At 37.6% G+C, this 18,582-nt stretch overlaps 1 protein-coding gene across 1 annotated transcript in view; it reads left to right on the forward strand.

Moving 5' to 3' along the window:
* The window catches only part of SLC9A9 (solute carrier family 9 member A9), a 182,751-nt gene that overhangs the window by 97,493 nt on the left and 66,676 nt on the right, over window positions 1-18,582 (forward strand). The window contains exons 10-12 of the mRNA XM_032698082.1: window positions 3,461-3,574; window positions 5,353-5,464; window positions 10,930-11,083. Of these exons, the coding sequence (XP_032553973.1) occupies window positions 3,461-3,574; window positions 5,353-5,464; window positions 10,930-11,083 (380 nt within the window). The remainder of the gene's footprint in view (window positions 1-3,460; window positions 3,575-5,352; window positions 5,465-10,929; window positions 11,084-18,582) is intronic.

The following is an 18,582-nucleotide window of genomic DNA, read 5'->3' on the forward strand; positions in this document are numbered from 1 at the left end:
ACCATAAATCTTTTGTAATAAGCACTATTTACAGAGAAAATTACTAAAGCTAAGCAAATACCAGTTTCGGTAACTCACTGAGCTAAACACCTAAACCAAGTGCCTGGATTGGTTCTGAAATGGTGGGTTTGTAATTAATACTTTACTCTGCAATGTGTTGACATTGGTGATTTATTACAGTTCTTATTTTAAAAGTATGAGCAGATTTATAGACTTTGAGGTGAGGTAGAAATGTCACATTAGAAATGAGGGGGTTTAGTTGAAAAATTTTCTTACTACTATGTGTGTATTAAAACGGTTTCTAATATAATTTTCTGTTAGCCTTGGGAAACTAGTGGTGGCATATGAGCACTTTAATGCTGATTTCATTTAAAGTAGAAAGAGGTTAGCTGTCTGTGTGGGTGGCAAGGGAAGGGAATTTATGGTTACAGACAAAACACTTCTAAAGACTCAGTTTCTAGGACTTTAATCCTAACTTTTTCTTCCTATTAAAGTAATCCCACTTGCAAGGATGCATATTCAAAATAAAGAACATTTTTTAATAGCATTTAAGCAGACCATGCATCATAGCACGGACCTGGCCCATGGCCACTCAAATAAAAAAGGACTACTGTGTATGGTACAACTCCCTGGATGACCCAGGAAATTTTAAATTCCAGTTGAAGGCCTATTTCTCCTGTTTTTCTGCTTCTCATCAAAAGGCCTTGACACCACATCTTTAAAACGGTGATAGAAACATTTGAGTGAAAGGCATGACAATTTGGGGAAATGCTCCTATGGAAGCTGTTTCTTAACGTAGTTTTCAGAAGATCTCTTAAGACTAAGTTGTTCTGCACTGTAGGGATTTGTGCTGCACAGCACTGACAGTTAAGTGGTAAATGGAATATCTCAATGGGCTCTGTATTACTGTTGAACAAAACACAGAAGTTGAACACTAAATAAAACACTATGCTTAAATACAGGAATAAAAGTGAAGTCAAGAGGACAGTGGGTTTTATGTCGTGTCTGCAAGCGTCCTTGTTCCAGCAAAAGGCATTCAGATATCACTTCTTTGATGACAATAACTACTTCTGAAGCAGTTGCCTTTTTTGTTTGTTTTTGGGTTTTTTCTCATGGTGAGAAATTTGAATAAGTTGCATCCCATGAATAAAGTGTCATATGAGTAAGTGATATACTTTTTGAAAGAGAGAGTAAAATATGTGGGGAACACAGAAGATTCTGATGGAAGGTAACAAGATAGTTCTACCATTCTAAGGAGATGAATCTTACATAAGAGATCATATCATGGCTGTGACTAGAATAGGAAGGAGCTGGGCCTGCTCTAAATGAGCTATTGAAATAGCACCTGGATTTTTGCTACACAAAGGAAGGAAAGTAGTCTGGATTTAATCTTATAGCAGGCAGGCAGTGGTCTGATAGCGGAAGATCAAAATACGGAGAAACTAGAGATAAGAGAGGGAAAAAAAAATAAACCAGCACATTTCAGCAAACACACAAATACACACACACACACACACAAAGGTTTGAATTAGCAAGGAACAGGATGCATGTAGTCAGTAGAAGGAGGTAAAGTTATTGGGAAATGTAAAAGATGAACTAAAGTGAATTCACAAGAAATCCATAAAGATTTCATCTTGATCAGACTGCTGGAGACAAGTGGTGAGGAGTTCAAAATCAGCCATGTCATGAAAGCACTTCAGGCAAGAGTAAAAGCTTGAATTTACTGGTAAAGATTATTGAGAAAGAGGATAGAGTGAAAGCAATGATACAGCAAAACCCTGTTTTCCTCAAAAAAAAAAGGATGGTAACAGAAGATTGGAAGATACAAGAAATAAAATTTACTTTCAGAAATTGTGTTTCTAAAATGCATCAATAGTAGATCTACTTTGCCTTTTTTTAGTCTTGAATGAGATTTTGTAAATTAAGAATAAAATATCACTCAGCTTTAAAACCTCTGGGGCACTTTTATCTTATCCCAACAACCAAAATATGCAGTTGTGGCTCTTCATAGCCATAGTATCCTTCCCTAAAAGGATTTTCATGTATACCCAAATAGCTATTTTATATATATGTAGATCCTATCGTGACACCACTGATACATTTTTCTAATGATTTAAATAATGTATCAGATGACATTCCCACAAAGACATGGGCTCATGGTTGCTCCCAAATGGAAATGCAAGGATTTACCATCATTTCTATGGGTCACAAGATCCCATACTTTGAGGTTTTTTGACAACTGGTTTCTCTCATTTAAATTTAATGAAAATAATTTAAAACTGCTAACCTGCCAGTATTTTATGTGTTTGTTTTCATGTCGTCCAGTATTGCAGCACAAAATGGGGCCTATGGAATGTGTGCTTGGGATAATTGATGGTGCTGCCATGGGGTCCAAAATATCTTCCCACATACTAATGGGGTTTATGCCATTTTGCCTCACAAATTTGTTTTAATGATTGTGACAGCTCTCATTTTTCCTTTGTTAAATCTTAGTGACTGTTATTGGATATTTATTTTTAGAAGCACAAACATATTACAAAAAACACATAAGCTCACTGAGGACAAATAAAAAATCTCCATAGTAATATTCCAAATAGTGATGTATGACTGTTGTAGACAGACTGACAAACTTCAGTCCTAACTCTGCAACAGGATTTGTTAGCATAGAATCCTGAGCTCAAAAGTGACTTCAGAAGAGAAAAGCCCTCCTCTTCTCTGTGGTTATTTGGCAGCATTTTTTTCCAAATGTGGATAAACAGGAAAATTTATTTTATTAGTTTTTATATAATCAACTGCAAATGCAATCAAGAACATCCCCTCAAGACAAATAAATATTTTGGCTTCGCTTTTTTGTTCACAGAAGAAATTCTACCCTAATCAAGTATTTTAATCTTATTTTATAACACCTTTAAATGATATCTTAAATAGCTTCGTTTGAAATGAGTATTAATATTGATGTCCATACAGAGAAATAAAAGTTTCCATCTGTAGGATAATATTCATGGTAGTAAGAAAAACTACAGAGGTTCTTGGAAGTCCATTTAGGAAATCTTTTTTTCTCTCTTGACATTAGTGCACCCACACCCAGCCACTTTTGTAACCAGGAGCCATTTCCCAGGCTCACCTCTGTAAACACGAGTGAAGCTCAATTTCACTCACCTTCCTTGCATTTGTACTGAAGTTTGTATAACTTACTTGCTGTTTATGTATTCTACCATTTTCCATGTCAAGCTTTCATACCCGAATCAGAGAAAAACATGCAAGCAACTATGATGTTTAAAGCTAAAGGACACTCAGTATACTGTATAGCAAATTAGGTGGTTTTAAAATCCACCCTTGCAATAGCAGCAATTTCTGTTCCTTTCATCTAAACAGTTCTGTATTCCAAGGGAATCTGGAATAATCAGTATTTTGTTACAGACATGAGTCATAATTATGTTCTTTCTCTCTCTCGTTTAAGTTGTTCGAGTTCATGAATTTTTTGGCTGAGAACGTCATCTTCTGTTACATGGGACTCGCACTATTTACATTTCAAAATCACATCTTCAATCCTCTTTTTATATTTGGTGCATTTGTATCCTTTTCTTTAAAGAAGTATGTATCTAAGTGCATGTGTATATATATGAAAAAATGTATGTTCCATGAGGAAAAAAAAAAGCCAATAAGCAAACCAGTCAGTTCCTTGAATAGTAAAAAACAATTCTTGTCAAGTTCAAGGGCAATGATCTGTATTACCTGTATCTTAATAACTGCCCCAGGGCACATAAGCACATGTTCTTTGGACAGTTGCTGTTTTGCTCACCTGCTACCAGGTAAAAGGCTTTAAACCATCTGGGGAACTTTTGCCACTGGTTTACAAGTGGGGTGGGAAATTGGGATGAGTATTGGGGCACATCTCTGGGGACAGGTGCTGGCACACAAAATCTTTTTGCCTGTCCAGAGCCAGTGCAGATCCACAAACTGTAGAGCTGCCTCCAGATAGATATGTGACATAAGTGGGACTTCCCCAAAATTACTTAAGTGATATTAAGTCCTTAAAAGCAAGCAGTTCAGCTTTTCTTCTCTATATTTGATATCTCTAGAGTACATAGATTTATTTATACCATCATGTGCCTGACTGGTAAGAAAAAGAGTCTGTGTCTTTAATTCTGCCATGGTTTCTAAACAAATCTGTGGTTTACTTACACAGCAGTATAGATTTTTTTTCACACTGACAATTTATACTATGATTTGTTGGGCTCAGAGCAGCAGCCCTTTGCTTATCACTTTAAGATGAACTGTAATAGCTTTGAAAGTTGGGATCACAGTGTTTACTTACAGTAATTTTTATATGTAGTTTCTAAATGAATAACAACAACCCATCGGAGCTCCCTTGGCTACAGGTTGGTTGGAAGGCAGAGAGGACTCCCCGAGCCTGTTGTACCCCCCAACAAGGCGGAACAGTCCCGTGTCCTGCACTCCTGGCATGGGAAGGCAGCTGAAGGTGGGAGCAGCACTCAGCACCCAGATGGGGCTGTGCTGCAGAGCAGGGCCCTGGCTCTGTCCTTCCCTCTCCCTGAGAGCCAACAGGCTGCAGCAGCGATGGCTGAGCACAGGGAACCGACTGCTGCCAATGAGGCTTCTCCCAAGCCCAGAGGAGCCTTGGGCAGCTCTTGGCCCAGCTGATGTGATACACACAGACATCCCCAAAGTGCTTCATCCATTCCACTGCCCACAGCACGTCTCAGACTGGGAATGCCAGAACTGAGCCCTAGAAGTCACAAGAAAAGGGGAGGGCGGAACGTGTTAAAAGCATGTATGAGGAGCTCTGATTGCCCTTTTTTAAATCAGATACAGCCCCATGTTTCTAATTAAGGTAACTTTTGTGATAGTTTCATGGAGAAGTAATAAAGAACATTCAAAGAATCTACACAGAAAAGGGGAAGAAAAAGCAAAACGTGCAAGGACAATATGAATCGTCAGGAAATAAGAAAGTAATAATCAGGTCCAAAAGCACATTTATTCTTTGCAAATTGCTGCTCAAGGAGATAATGCCATCTCTGCAATTGATGATGGGCATTTTACTGAAGGGATGAAGATGAAGTCACATGTGACACAAATGTGATGAGTAGAAGTAGAGTGATTGAAGTGGGATATATAATGATGAATATAAAACCAGGATGTCTGGGGAAGGCTAATCTTTGCCACTGCACAGTTTTATTGGAAGTAGAAGGATATGGCATGTAAAATATGATGGAAGATAATAACATATTCATTTTAATTACACTTTAAAATAACTTTAGAGAAATATTTGGTTAACTCTGGTTTTGTCAGTAGTTCCTCCACTATTTTCCTCAACATCTTACATTTCAGGTGGCAGTTTTTGTAGCAAGAGCTTGCAACATATACCCACTTTCTTTCCTTTTGAATTTGGGTCGAAAACAAAAGATTCCCAGGAACTTTCAGCACATGATGATGTTTTCAGGTAAGAGCTATTTTGGTATTTTTGGTATTTTTCCTTTCCACATTAATGACTGACAAAGATAGTCATCTATCACTAGAAAAACCCATATCTATCACAAAGAATTCATTATTGTCAAAGTCAAGGTCATCTCTTCAAAGCTACTGAAGCAAATGGTTGCATTCTCATCAACTTCCCTATGCTCTAGAGATATTTTAATTAACTTTTTGGAGACTCACCACCCAGGAACCCATTGTCTTTCCAACCATTGTCCCCCATCTGTCTACACTTCCATGACAATTTGGGAATACCACGTTTTTATGCTGTGTCATTTTAAAGGCACCTGTAGTATATCTGACAGTATGCTTACCAGCAAATAAATACCCAGCTTGGACAGTGTTAGCACTGATACTCACATCAGACATGGTCTTTGGCAATTCTTTTAACTTCAGGAACAGTTTTACTTTGAAACATGAGACTAGAAGACTTTAATTCCACAGACCTTTTGATATGTGTTCCAGCTTGATATTTAATTTTATTGATTTTTGTTAGCATTGTAGAATAATAGAAAAAGAATTTAAAAATCCAGAAGAGGGAGCTGTATTCTACTATGATTTGTACTCAGCCCTGGAACTGCCAAAATCTGAACTGGATTCTCTATTTTTTGACTTGTACAAGCTAGAGATAACTCCACGTGACTTTCTGACGCTAGTTAGGAAAAACTAACTTATAAGCTAAGAACATTTGTTCAGTAAAAGACAGAAATGCAGAACCCCCAATGCCATTTATGATACAATTTTCTAAAATTAGAAACTTAGCACTTTTTTCCCCTTCATTTTCCTGCTTTTTATATAAAAATCTATTCCAGATTCTTATGGATAAAAGTCCTTGATTGACAGCCTTGATGCACACCAATCCATTTAGCCAGATAACAAGTGAAATACAATGAGCCACATTTCAAGCTTCCTCATCAGGAGTGCTCCACCTCAGGGGGCCTCATTTATGCCAACGTAATTCCAGCTCTCCGGAGAGCAACACAGTAGTTCATTTCTATATCCTTTCAATCCTTCTGCTAAAAGCTGCCACTGAAAATGTCAGTTAATACCAGCTAGACTGTAGTGAGAGATGATGACACATCCAGTGGGAACTGCCTTTCAAACCACCTGCTCACCTGGCCTGTCAACGGGTAACTTGTGTATGTAGGTCACTCTAGTAAAGACAGCAGGTGGCCAACTGGACAACAGCATGAAAAACAGCTACATATCATTTGTTATCTAGTTTTGGGGCTTCATTTTGGCCTTTGTTTTTCATCAGCTAAAGCACAGAATTAAAAATCTTCTGAAGTGTATCTCATTCTTTAACTTTTCTGTCCTCGTTTTCTGCAGTTGAATTTCATTCTCCACAGAGCAGGAGCAGAAAGCAGCCTGCAGCCAACAAGTGAACGTGAGAACTCACACTCACACATTAGCTTTCCAGGACAATCTGGCAGCTGAGAACTGAAACAGCAGTATTGCAAACTTCTAAACTGTAAATGTTAAAAATTCAGGAAAGTAATTTTTAACTATTCTTGAAGAAAAAAAAGTGTATTTTGTAGAGAAAAATGTCTTTACAACATTATAGTAAAGTAAGTGGCATCATCTGCAAGTAGAATAGACTGTCTCTCACACTGCCAGCAGCTGCACACTTCACAGAACACTTAGGATACACAGATTATCTGTGTAATTGTACCTTTTAAGATGCACCAAGATTTGTGTTTAGTTACCAATAACATTCTTATGTGCTATAAACTGATCACACTGTATACTGTGATAAACAGAGAACAATGACTGCCAGAAGAGAGACACGTTTCTGACATAAGTAAACAAGACATTGAATTTTAGTTTGAAGGAAAACTTTATCTACCAAAGGTCAGTAGCAACAGCCACAGAATAGTTTGGTTGGAGGGGATCTTCAAAGATCTAATCCAATCCCCTGCAATGAGCAGGGACATCTTCAACCAGATCAGGGCTCAGAACCCCATCCAACCTGACCTTGAGTGTCTCCAGGGATGGGGCATCCACCACGTCTCTGGGCAACCTGCCAGTATTTACCACCTTCATTGTTCTGGAGTAGCATCAGGTTCTAGTCAATCACGGGAAAATGGGCTTCACTCACCACAGCATCAGACATTCAGATGTAGAAAAGAATGAATTTGGGGACAGTTTTGTTTTCTATCTTATCATTACCAAATACACCAAATATTTACTGGTTTTTTAACTGAGTTTTAGAGCCACAATCACCAAAGTGATTGCAAATGAGGTCAGGCAACTACATTGTCAATTAGTATTTGATTATAACTTGTCCTGCAAAGAATTCTACTGAAATCATCAAGTTCTGTTTTTTGAGGAGTATTAATAAATTTGAGAAAAAGCAGAAGTGTTAGGCTTGGAAGCGGATTAAGTAGCATTTTGATTTATCACATTCTTCATCTGCTTCTGCCACTCCTCTAACAACACATTACAGAGGGTGGATTCATTTCTACAACTATGTTTAATCATGATTCCTGATAACATTTCATTGTAAATGAAAACTTGATTAGTCCTTGCAAATTAAGCCTGAGCTTCTCAAATTAAGTTGAACATCACCTAAAGTAAACAGTCCAGCAGTCTCTGCTCATGTGAAAAAGAAATGTTTTAAAGTCTTAAATCGTAAGGGAGATATCACCACACACTAGTGGTCTATGTTGCATGAAAAATGCCTCATTTCACTTCAGACCCTACTATGATGCATTTAACAGCTAATAAAATTAAAAGGAAAGGAAAATTAATGGATACAGATGAACTTCCACTCTTCTTCCAATATCCCTATTTACTTTTTACTGTACCCTCTTCTCTACAGCATATAAATCAGCAACAGAGAGGCTTGTGGGACACAGTGCTACAGGGATTGTTGCTGTTAATGTAAGGCATTACAGCAGCAGTGGAGTCTGAAAGGGAGGAACACAAATGCAGAAATACAACAAAAAAGAATGCCAGTGTACAGGCAGCTGTTGTGCAGGCATTTACATCTGCACATTCATACAGACATGGAGGTGGGAAGTGTCAACATGAACTTTTCCAAGAGACATAGATACATAAAGAAATCAGCTAAACAGAAGAGAAAGCAAGGAAGAAAAAAGCAGAGAACTATAGTTGAAATCAAAACACCAGATTTACCTACAGAAAGACTCCCTTCCTGGCAGATTCTCTTCACACCAACAACAAACACTACATCCCTCAAAGCTCCTCAGAGTGCTGGGCTGGGAGAGGTGTGTCTGTGTGGAGTCTGAGCAAAGGATGGCTAACAGCCCAACTGGTTTATTCCATGGGCCTCTGACACTTAACCCTGGGGTGGTTTTCTTTGAAGACTCTGACACATTAAAGAATATCAGTTAAAAATGAATCCATAATGGCTGGCACAGCCAGCAGAAAAATCTGATAGGAAATCTGTGATAGAGCCCAGGGATGAATGGATCACAGTACAGATGTGGAGCTGCTGTCAGTGCAGCATCTCTGAAAGATGAGGGGAGAGAATCTCTATCCACGGTTCATCAAGTGTTTTCCTTCTGCTGTGCCACTCTCTCCAGGTGGAGCTGAGGTACCAGTGTCCACTGCAGCCAGTCATTCCACTCTGCTGTGTTGGCATTTTTCCCTGAGGTGTTACAGAAAATCTAATCCTCCTTATCTTTCTATTTCAGCATCTTAACATTTTCTGGGGTTGTTAAAATTCCATTCCTTCATTTGTGTTATTACCCAGAATATATTTTGATATACAGAGAGAAGGGGAGTAGTGTTCCTTGCTTCCCATTGAGTCTTTACGTTTGAGGTGTGTTCATCTGCTTCCCCTGCTTTAGCTGGAAGCAAAGGCTTTGATCATTTATTTCACGTTAGACATTTTTTTAGTTGAAACTGAACTAGCTCTTATGGACCATGTTGAGTCTTGTATAAATGAAAAATGCAGTGAAGGCACTCACTACTTTTCTAAACTGAAGAAACAGCCAGTCCAGTGCTCAAGAAACAGAGATATATTAATTAACTTTTTTTTTCCTATATCCTCTCTTATCAAAAGAGATATTCTGTATTTAATATTGCAGTTGTGGAAAGCAGCATTGTTTTCCACTGAAATGTAGCTGGGCTAGTCATCCAGATTACCACTATAACCACTGAAAAAGACCTTTTCATTCCCTGTTCATTCCCTTCTCAGACACGTTTTTAAAATGAGCAGATATTTTTTTCCCTGTAAGAAAATAGTAAAGCATCTGCCTTCTCAGAGACATCTTCTACACAAAAGCACATCCAAGGACAAGCCCTGTTGCTGACTGCAGTGTTTGGAACCTGCTACACTGACTGGGTAACTACAAGCTGGTTCTTCCTTGCAGAAATGGCTTTGTGCTGTTCCCTGGATAAACTGCCCAGCTTCTATTGCAAATAATTCACATTCTGGCTATGTAATCTTTGAGCTTTAGAGTTCTAGGCCAAAAATAGCTGCAGTTAGCAGTTAATTAAATGATTCTGCATATGCCATCAGTGCCTTACAAGAGGTTTAATTACTAGATTTAATCTCTCAGTTCCTCCAAAGTACTTTTTGGATTCAGTGTGTATTGTATACGTGTAATAGCTTTCCTCTCTACCGTTATTTTGTGGAATTCTCTTTTAGAAAACAATAAAGTAAATTTAAATAGATAAATGAAAAGCATTGGAAAATATAGAGTATTATTTGTACTATGCATCCTGAGGGCTGGAGGCACTAGCAGGCACTTTCCCCCTCAATTTTTAAACATGGAACTCTGTGAAGACCTATTTAGTCAGCTTATTTACTACCTATGGGGCTTTTTTTAAACTCATTTAGCCGTTTTCACCACCTTTGTAAGTTCTTGTTTTTTCAGTCTCCGTAGGTGTATAATTTTACAACTATTATAATATTTCAAGTACACTAATTTATTTTGCATCCCTTTTTAGATACTTTGAATCATCTTTTAAAAACTATTCATTGTACTTAAGCCATATTTTTTTCTGACTGGTCTTAGCACATTGAATTATTTTAAAGAAATGTTCTTTTTTCAAGCAAGAAACAATTCGCATATTTGGGTACAGGTTTTAATGCCAATCCTCTTTCTCACACCTGACTTCATGAGTAGTCCCACTGAACAAAGGATATAGATTTCTTTTTCAACATGCAGAAAGTTCAGATTACTATTTCATTTGCAATTATTCAAGACAAAGAATTCAGTGGATGTAAAGAAACTGTGTGATTATTATGTGAATATGAGAGTGCTTTCACTGTCCACTTTTCAAAATTGTTTACATTGTATTCAAACCCATCCTTTCAATCAACACAATTCAGTATTTTATAAGGAAGATTATGATCTGAAAATTTCCCCTGCCCTTGGAACTGAGTTTGGACTGAAAAGAGTAAAATTCTGTTTCTCCATCACATTAAGTTCATCCTTTTTGTCTTTTTTCTTTTTTCAGGTTTACGTGGTGCAATAGCATTTGCATTGGCAATTCGAGATGCAAACTCCCAGCCCAAACAAATGATGTTTACCACAGCACTGCTAATTGTGTTTTTCACAGTCTGGGTGTTTGGTGGGGGCACAACACCAATGCTCACATGGCTTCAGATCAGGTTAGTACTCTCTTTACAACATTAATCACTACGTTCTCACAACATTCTAATGCTTACATATGTGCTTTTTAAGAGTTTTTAACAAGCAAAAAGGAGGTATTTGTCTACCTGGTAGAGGCTCCAGACCACAAGGAACAGGTTCTCCCCAGGTTTGTATTGGGTTTACACTTAAGTCAGACCCATCCTTATTTCCTAAGAGTTTGTTTTACTAGTGTTCCTTTTAAACACTGTGAATAAATGTTAGTAGTGTCCTCCTCACTGTTGAAGAAAGAGCTGTAAAAGCAGATTTTGCCCTCATCTTAAAATGTGTATTTAATACACAAACTTATAATAAATCACATATTTCTGATTATAATGTGAATATGCTAGAAAAATCTACCTGCATTGGTTTATCGTTCAGCCTCTGTTGGTACATCATTCAGTAACTAATTTATTACTAATTATTTTATATATGCTTTTTTGCTATGGTAGTTTTAAAATTACTTCATAGTGACTTCTATTCACAGACAAGGATGAATGACAAGGGAGGTTAAATGACAAGAGAGAGGGAAATAAGAAGCTGGAATAAAAAGTACCTAATTTAAATGCAGTGTCCTTCCAAGTGTGCTTTTTTTGAAACCCAACTTTTAGTAATGATTGTAATGCTATTGCTGAGTTCTGGTCACTTCATAGTCCATTTAGAACTCACTGCCATGATTCGTAAGATTACCAAAGAAAACCACAGTATCAAGATAGGCTTGCAATTCACAATTGCTTATAATTTATTCTATATATAGCATATATTTTCCTTGTTTACAAAATTATGTCTGATTACAAGCCTTTATGTCAGCCTCTTGCTGTAAAATACCAGCTGAAGGTAACCAAACTGGAGTTTTAACAAAGAGCATAGATAAAACTCGCAGACAAAATAAGGACTAGCGTGCAAATTTACTGTATAAACATAAAATGCAGGCATCCATATGTGTGTAGGGTCTTTCTATTTCTGTGACAGTTTGATTCTTTTACATGACATGTCTCATGTCCCATAATGTCAATCAAGTTCATCACAGTTTGGATACACTCTGGCAGTGTCAGCTGGCTTTCTGAGATTTGCCACTTTTTGACTGTCAGTCAGCAACAGAGTTTACATGGCAACAGAAACATGGATGAGGAAGAGTGCTCTCCTTAGGTCTTGGGGGCCAAATCATTTGGATTTCTACAAAAGGAGAATAAGGAATGATTTTGAGACTACAGTAAGAGAAAGAGGCAGTGAGCAGTAGTCACATCTCTAGTCTAAGGACTTATCACTGGATGCCTGTCCTGGTTTAGGTTTCTGGGTAATTTTTAAATGAACATTGTCAAGCGCTTTCACTAAGCCAAGCATATTAATTGGATGTAATTTCTTCTGCTACTTAGTGCTGCCCAGAGGTGCAGAGTCCCACAACACCACAAGCAAGGGGATCTCATGAATTGTTTATACTGTTCAATACAATCATGTGCTTCTTTCTTCACCCACCTGTACAACAGATTTAACGAAAGACACTGAAAGCAGACAGTCATTATTGATTCGAAATGGTCATCTCTTTGAGGATCTACTCTGAATCCCAGCAGATCTTCCAGGCATTTTTCCCAATCAAATAAATTGCTTTTGTAATTGGGATATAGATTTTCTTACTATAAAGCTATTAGGTTCACAATTTCCAGCTAATTTCTTGACATCAGAGCATACAGCTTCACAAATTATGAGGTGGTCAAACTGAGATAAAATTTTAAATAGACAAATGTATCTTGAGGCTCTGATTTCTCTCTCCAATGAATATATTTCACTGTCTTTATAATTTATTACACCTCATTATGGAATTTTGTCCTTAGTTACCATTTGTCTTTTTAATCTTAAGTAATTTTGCTAAGTAATTGTATCTAAAGGTGGTGGTGGTAATTCATGACAGATGATACTTGTATGGATTCTAGCAGACTTGAGTTTGCTGAGAAAGTTATGGGGCTGCTGCAAATTACACCACCTTGCTTGGTGCACTCCCCCAGTATGTTTGCAGCTGTACCTGAACAGCAGTTCTGAGCTGCATCTATCCCCACATTTCTTCTTATAAATTTAGAAGAAAGATTGTATTTTTCAAACTAGTTTGGAGGGTTCAGCTCACAAAGCCAAGGGAAACTGCATTACAACTACACAAAAATTATATGATTGTCACTGAAGATATTTATTGGAATGGATTGGGGTGTCATCAATTACATAAAAAAGGGGTGAAGTGCTGCAATGATGTCTCTAAGCACACAAGAGGGAGACTTCTCACACTCTCAGTGTTCAACTGATGTGAATTTACATCAGGCTCCACCCCAGGGCAGTTTGAAACCTCTTCTGTGGGATTCCCCAGTGCTTTGGGGAAGCGGACCTACCACTACTGGTCAAATCCAAAGCACAGTGCTAGATCAGTTAATCTAAACAACTGGAAATAAAGTTATGCACATTATCAAAATAAAGTGCTTACAGGAAATTAAAAATAAATGAATGGTCACCGTAACTACAGTGGATTTCTCTACATAATCTATAAGTTGCTGTACTGGTAAACCTTCTCAGGGGGCAGTAATGATCAGAAATACCATCATTTAGCATAGCAAATAACAGTTCCAAGTTGAATATGTTTTTTTGCCAATTAATTCTTTCATCATAAAATGGTTATCCAGCAGATAAAGTATTTAATTGCACAGGAGGCATTCAGAGACTAGTAGAGAGGAGCATGTGATTTCAGTCTATTTGGATTAATTGAATCTTATTCACATAGAGTTTTGTGCTCCCCCTCCCTATGTGGAATAGGCTACAGTTCCCAAGTAGTTCCAGAGACGCAACTCAGCTCCTCAAGGTTGATCAACTCAGCCTTATCCTAGAGTTAAATGCTTGAATTTATATGGTACAGACCAACTGTTTGGTTTTAAAACATAAATAAATCTAGCATTCATTATGTTGAATATATGTAAAAATAACACAAATCAGAAACAACTCACACCAATATCTTTACCATTTGCTCTACCATAATGCATTACAGAGTCAAGGCGAAAGGTATCCAAGATCTGTCTCACTGTACATTATTGTCAACATATTGTACAATGTTTCACTTATGTATTGCACTCTCCATAATTTGTGGAGTTCTCATAGCAGTGACCAGGACTCTTAGGGTATAAGGAAATATAACAATGACAGTTTTAAAATAATAGTAGGAATTAATCGTCTTCTGAAAAATCAATCTTTGTTTCCATAATAACTGGAATTTCCATAATCTTCCATCTCTCCTCAAAGCAATAACATCAGATCTGCTTTTCTTTTTTTTTTCAGTTAAAATTTAACATAATGTAAATATAATCTGTCACTCTATTTTTAGAGAAAAGATGAAGATGTGTCCTCAGAGATAACTACCACTTGATTTATTCCAGGAATATGTATGGCTTATACAACACTTGCAAATTGTTGCCAAAACATATAGTAAGATATATTATCAAAACTAACCATGTGCTACTGAAAAAGGCTCAACTTCCACCCCCATTTAATGCAGCAATATCACTCAACTATCCCACAAGCTTGCAGAAGCCAGCTGTGCTAAGAGCTTTTGTAAAAACAAGTTCAAATAGATCCCCGGAGTTCACCAAGTTTATTAAAGTTCAGAATTCTAGTTCCCTTTTTAACAAATAAATTATATTGAAACATATATTCCTACTTAAACTGCAGCTTGAATTTAAGAAAAGTTCTTAAAGCCTTGGAAATCTGACCTGCTAATGGCAAAATTTATGTCTACATGTCTCGATATGTCAAAACACAGTTTTAAAAGAAACCCATATGAATAATTCTCATTATTTTACTATTGCATTTACTCATACAGAGCAGCCTTTAAAATAAGTCTAGAAATTCTGGGCAAAGAATAAATATTTTCTAACTTTGTTCTAAAAAAATGAAACATACACTTCTGGAAATGTCTTATTTATTTTAACTGTCTCATTTTTAGATACTTGAAACACTGTGTTTCAGGAAGTGTTTAATGTTCTCTTACTGAAAATCGGGTCCTATTTAAATGTTCCCAGTTGTCTGGTGCAGTAACTTAACATTTCTGAGCAAGAGGCACATGCACAGTCCATTACAGCATTATCAGCTGGCATTCAGAGAGCAGAAGTGGTTGCACCACATTCCTAAATAATACGTTATCTTTTGGCTTATCTGAGAGTTATAACTCAGGGGAAAAAATTGCTTTTACTCCCCATGTGAAAGGACTACAATATTCTGTCCCTGGCAGACAATGAATAAACCTGCATCAGTGTGTGAGAATAATTTCATGATACATCAACACCAAGACAAAGATAGCCATGTGGGTTCCCAGTCAAATTGAAGTATTCAATAAATGTGCCTTCAGAGATGCTGAGTATTACTTGCTAATGCTTTTGGATATATGTCTCCCTTCATTCCCCATACTCTGATTAAAAATAGAGAGCTACATTTTACAGTAAATCTGCAATGAGAGGTTTGAGGTTAAAGGATTCTCCCGACAGGCAGAACAAAAATACAAAGCTGTTAATAAAATATGTCCCATAAAAGCATTGTGCTAAGTATTAGGTCTTGTTTGTTTATCATCACCTTCTGTGTAAATGTTTGTCAAGAGATATCCAGACTGTGCATCTCTTTGCAGCAGTTCTTCAGTTAATAAGGATATTTTTATTCGATATTCTAAATAAATACTAAGCAACATTGAATAGTAACTTTTAATACTGTGCCCATCAGGCCACTGCCTTTGGTATGTGCTTTAGAAAAGCGTGTGCCCTTAAAATGATGCCATCTCTAGTTCACCTAAAACTTCAGTTCCAAACCTTCAACTTTCTCTAAATACTAATGCCAGAGGCCTGGCATATCCCATTTCTGGGGGATGACCTAGGCTGTCCAAACTCACGTTCTCAGCAGAAGTATCAAGACTTTGGTTCCTTCAGTATCCAACACTTTAATTCATTGTTTCAATACCAAAGGCTAGGGCAGTGTGTATGTTTACCAGAATGTCACACTAGGGATGCAGATGGGCAGTGGGGCTAAATGCTGTGCCTTGACTCTGTGTGACTATAGCTGTCTACCACAACAAAAACAAACCAAACCAAACCAAACAAAAGCCTGGTTGGTAGTCTATGATTCTGTGCTCATCTCAGACCTTTAACGACTAGTTAGAGGCCGCTGAAGGACAGAACTTTATGACCCAGCAATCACACTGACAACATGACCTTGGCCAGGATTATAGCACTCCTGTTTCAAAAATACTTTTTTCATTATTACCAACTCTATAGTAGCATTCCCTGTATTCAGCTGTGTTCAAAGAGATGCTGCAGAATAACACAGTGCAACAGTGGTAGTGCTCGGCACTGCTGAGTGGGAAGCTTTGAACAGATTTGGTCTGTTTTATGCTTCCAAAGTTGTTCTTTCTGCTTCCCAAAAGAGGTCCTTCAAATTAAAAACAAACAAAAAAAACCCTACACAAATCAATATCATGGTCTTTGGAAACACTTCTGCCTTATCTAGAAAGGCAACAGTTGCAGTAAGAAATCTCAAGGGCTGAAATGGTGGTAAAAATATGACAGAGCTTCGGGGCTCCAGAACAGGAGGTACTGAGCAGGAAACTTCCTTTTCCACAGCCTAAGATCAAAGGAGGATGCATTTTAGATCAAAGGATTAACAGATTGGTTTAGACAAGGTGGATGGTGCTGCCTACATTACTATACTTTCCCAGTTACGCAGAAAGATTGATACATCCTTTTTTTATAATGACATGCACATCTTTCTTATTAAAAATCTATATATTACTGAGTTCTGCCAGAGTTAAGATCCTATTTACAATCATATGGTTGTAGCATCTGGGTAGTTTTATTCAATCTCCTCTCTCAAATCAGTCTTAAGAGAAAATAATCCTCCAGATCCCATTTGTAGAAATTTGTATGAATGGGACCGGTGGGAGAGATGGTGAGATAAACTGGACTCTTAAATTAGGACGTTTAATCTCACAGTGTTTGCTAAACAGAAGTCTTTAGACAATAACAAACTGATTTAAAAGAACATAAGCAATATTAAAACTCATGGTTTTCATATCAGCCTCTTTGCAGCATCTGCTGGTTTGTGGGCCCAAGTCTAGAACTGTGTACTGCTGAACACTGCACTCCGTGAGCAAGTGTGACCAAAAACTGCTCACATTTAACTTGGCAGGAAATTCCTGTCACATAAGGCTTCTTCCATCACTATCCAGGTTGAGGTTCTAAAGCTTTACCTGATAGTGAGGAAGAAGCCTTTTGGATACCGAGGATGGACACAGCCAATAATCTGCTGCATGGATACAGGACAGGCACCAAGCAGTACCTGTCTGGTATTTGGAGCTTTCAAATGGTCAAACACAGCAAACTCAGGTCACATAGGGCTGAGACTTCAACTGACCTGAAAGTGTTTGCATATGCTTGACACCCTCCTGCCCTGGAGCTTTACGAGCAAACTGCACTGGACCCTTTCTGGTGCTTTCAAGTAGGTGACTGAGCCCTCTCATCTCCTGAGACCCCATCTCTTATTGTAAATGCAGGTACTGAGAATATTGAGACTCTTCTAACTGTATTAAAACTTTCAGAGAGATACAATAACTATTTCTGTAAATTCCCAAGCTTTAAAACAAATAATAAAAGATTAAACATATGTACCATGTTCTATTACAAAGCCCTATAGTCAAAAGTGGCTTAGAAACTTAAGTCCATTGCAATTCAATGGAGGTGAGGCTCCTAAGTGACTTTCAGGAGTTTGTTTTAGGCAGTTTCTCTCAGTGACACGTGGAGCAATGCCTTCTCTAATCTTCCTGGGGTGAGACATGACTATGGCACTGGAAAGAACAGTGTCCTGACATGTAATCCAGGCAAAGAGGCTGGGGCAAGGAGGAATGGTCCTTTTACCTGGTTAAAAAGAGCCTCCTCAGAATACTGTGCTCCATTGCTGAATTCTGCTCTGCTCATGGAGAAGAGCATGGGATAGTACATCTCCTTACAGTCATTTGTTATGAACTAGATTCAAACTAGAGTTTGATCTCTACTGTTCCTCATTTATTCCTATATTAAGTAAACACATCTTGGCTTTCCTTTTTCACCCTCACATAGGTGCACAAGGATTATCCTTCCTGAAACATAGCTAGTCCTTGAGCTACTCTGAATGTACCAGCCAAGGGCACGTGTTCATATCTTCAGATGATCCATAATTTAATAGTTATAAATTATAATGAACCTTCTTAATTGTTTTATTTGCATTCCTATGAGCACATTTTCCTGTCACCGAAATCCCAGAGGAAGTCAGTTTAGAAGAAGAGATTTAGTTAAATGTTTTCTCCTGGCCTTGACGTTCTCTCTACTATAACCATATTCCTTTGGGTCACATTTCCTCTAGATTCCTGGAAAAGTTTAGCTGAAGTGAAGCATCTGTTGCTTTACTATTGAAAATGGAATGTCAGCTTAAGTAT

This window comes from Chiroxiphia lanceolata, chromosome 10 (assembly GCF_009829145.1).
Source record: "Chiroxiphia lanceolata isolate bChiLan1 chromosome 10, bChiLan1.pri, whole genome shotgun sequence".
Classification (NCBI taxonomy): domain Eukaryota; kingdom Metazoa; phylum Chordata; class Aves; order Passeriformes; family Pipridae; genus Chiroxiphia; species Chiroxiphia lanceolata.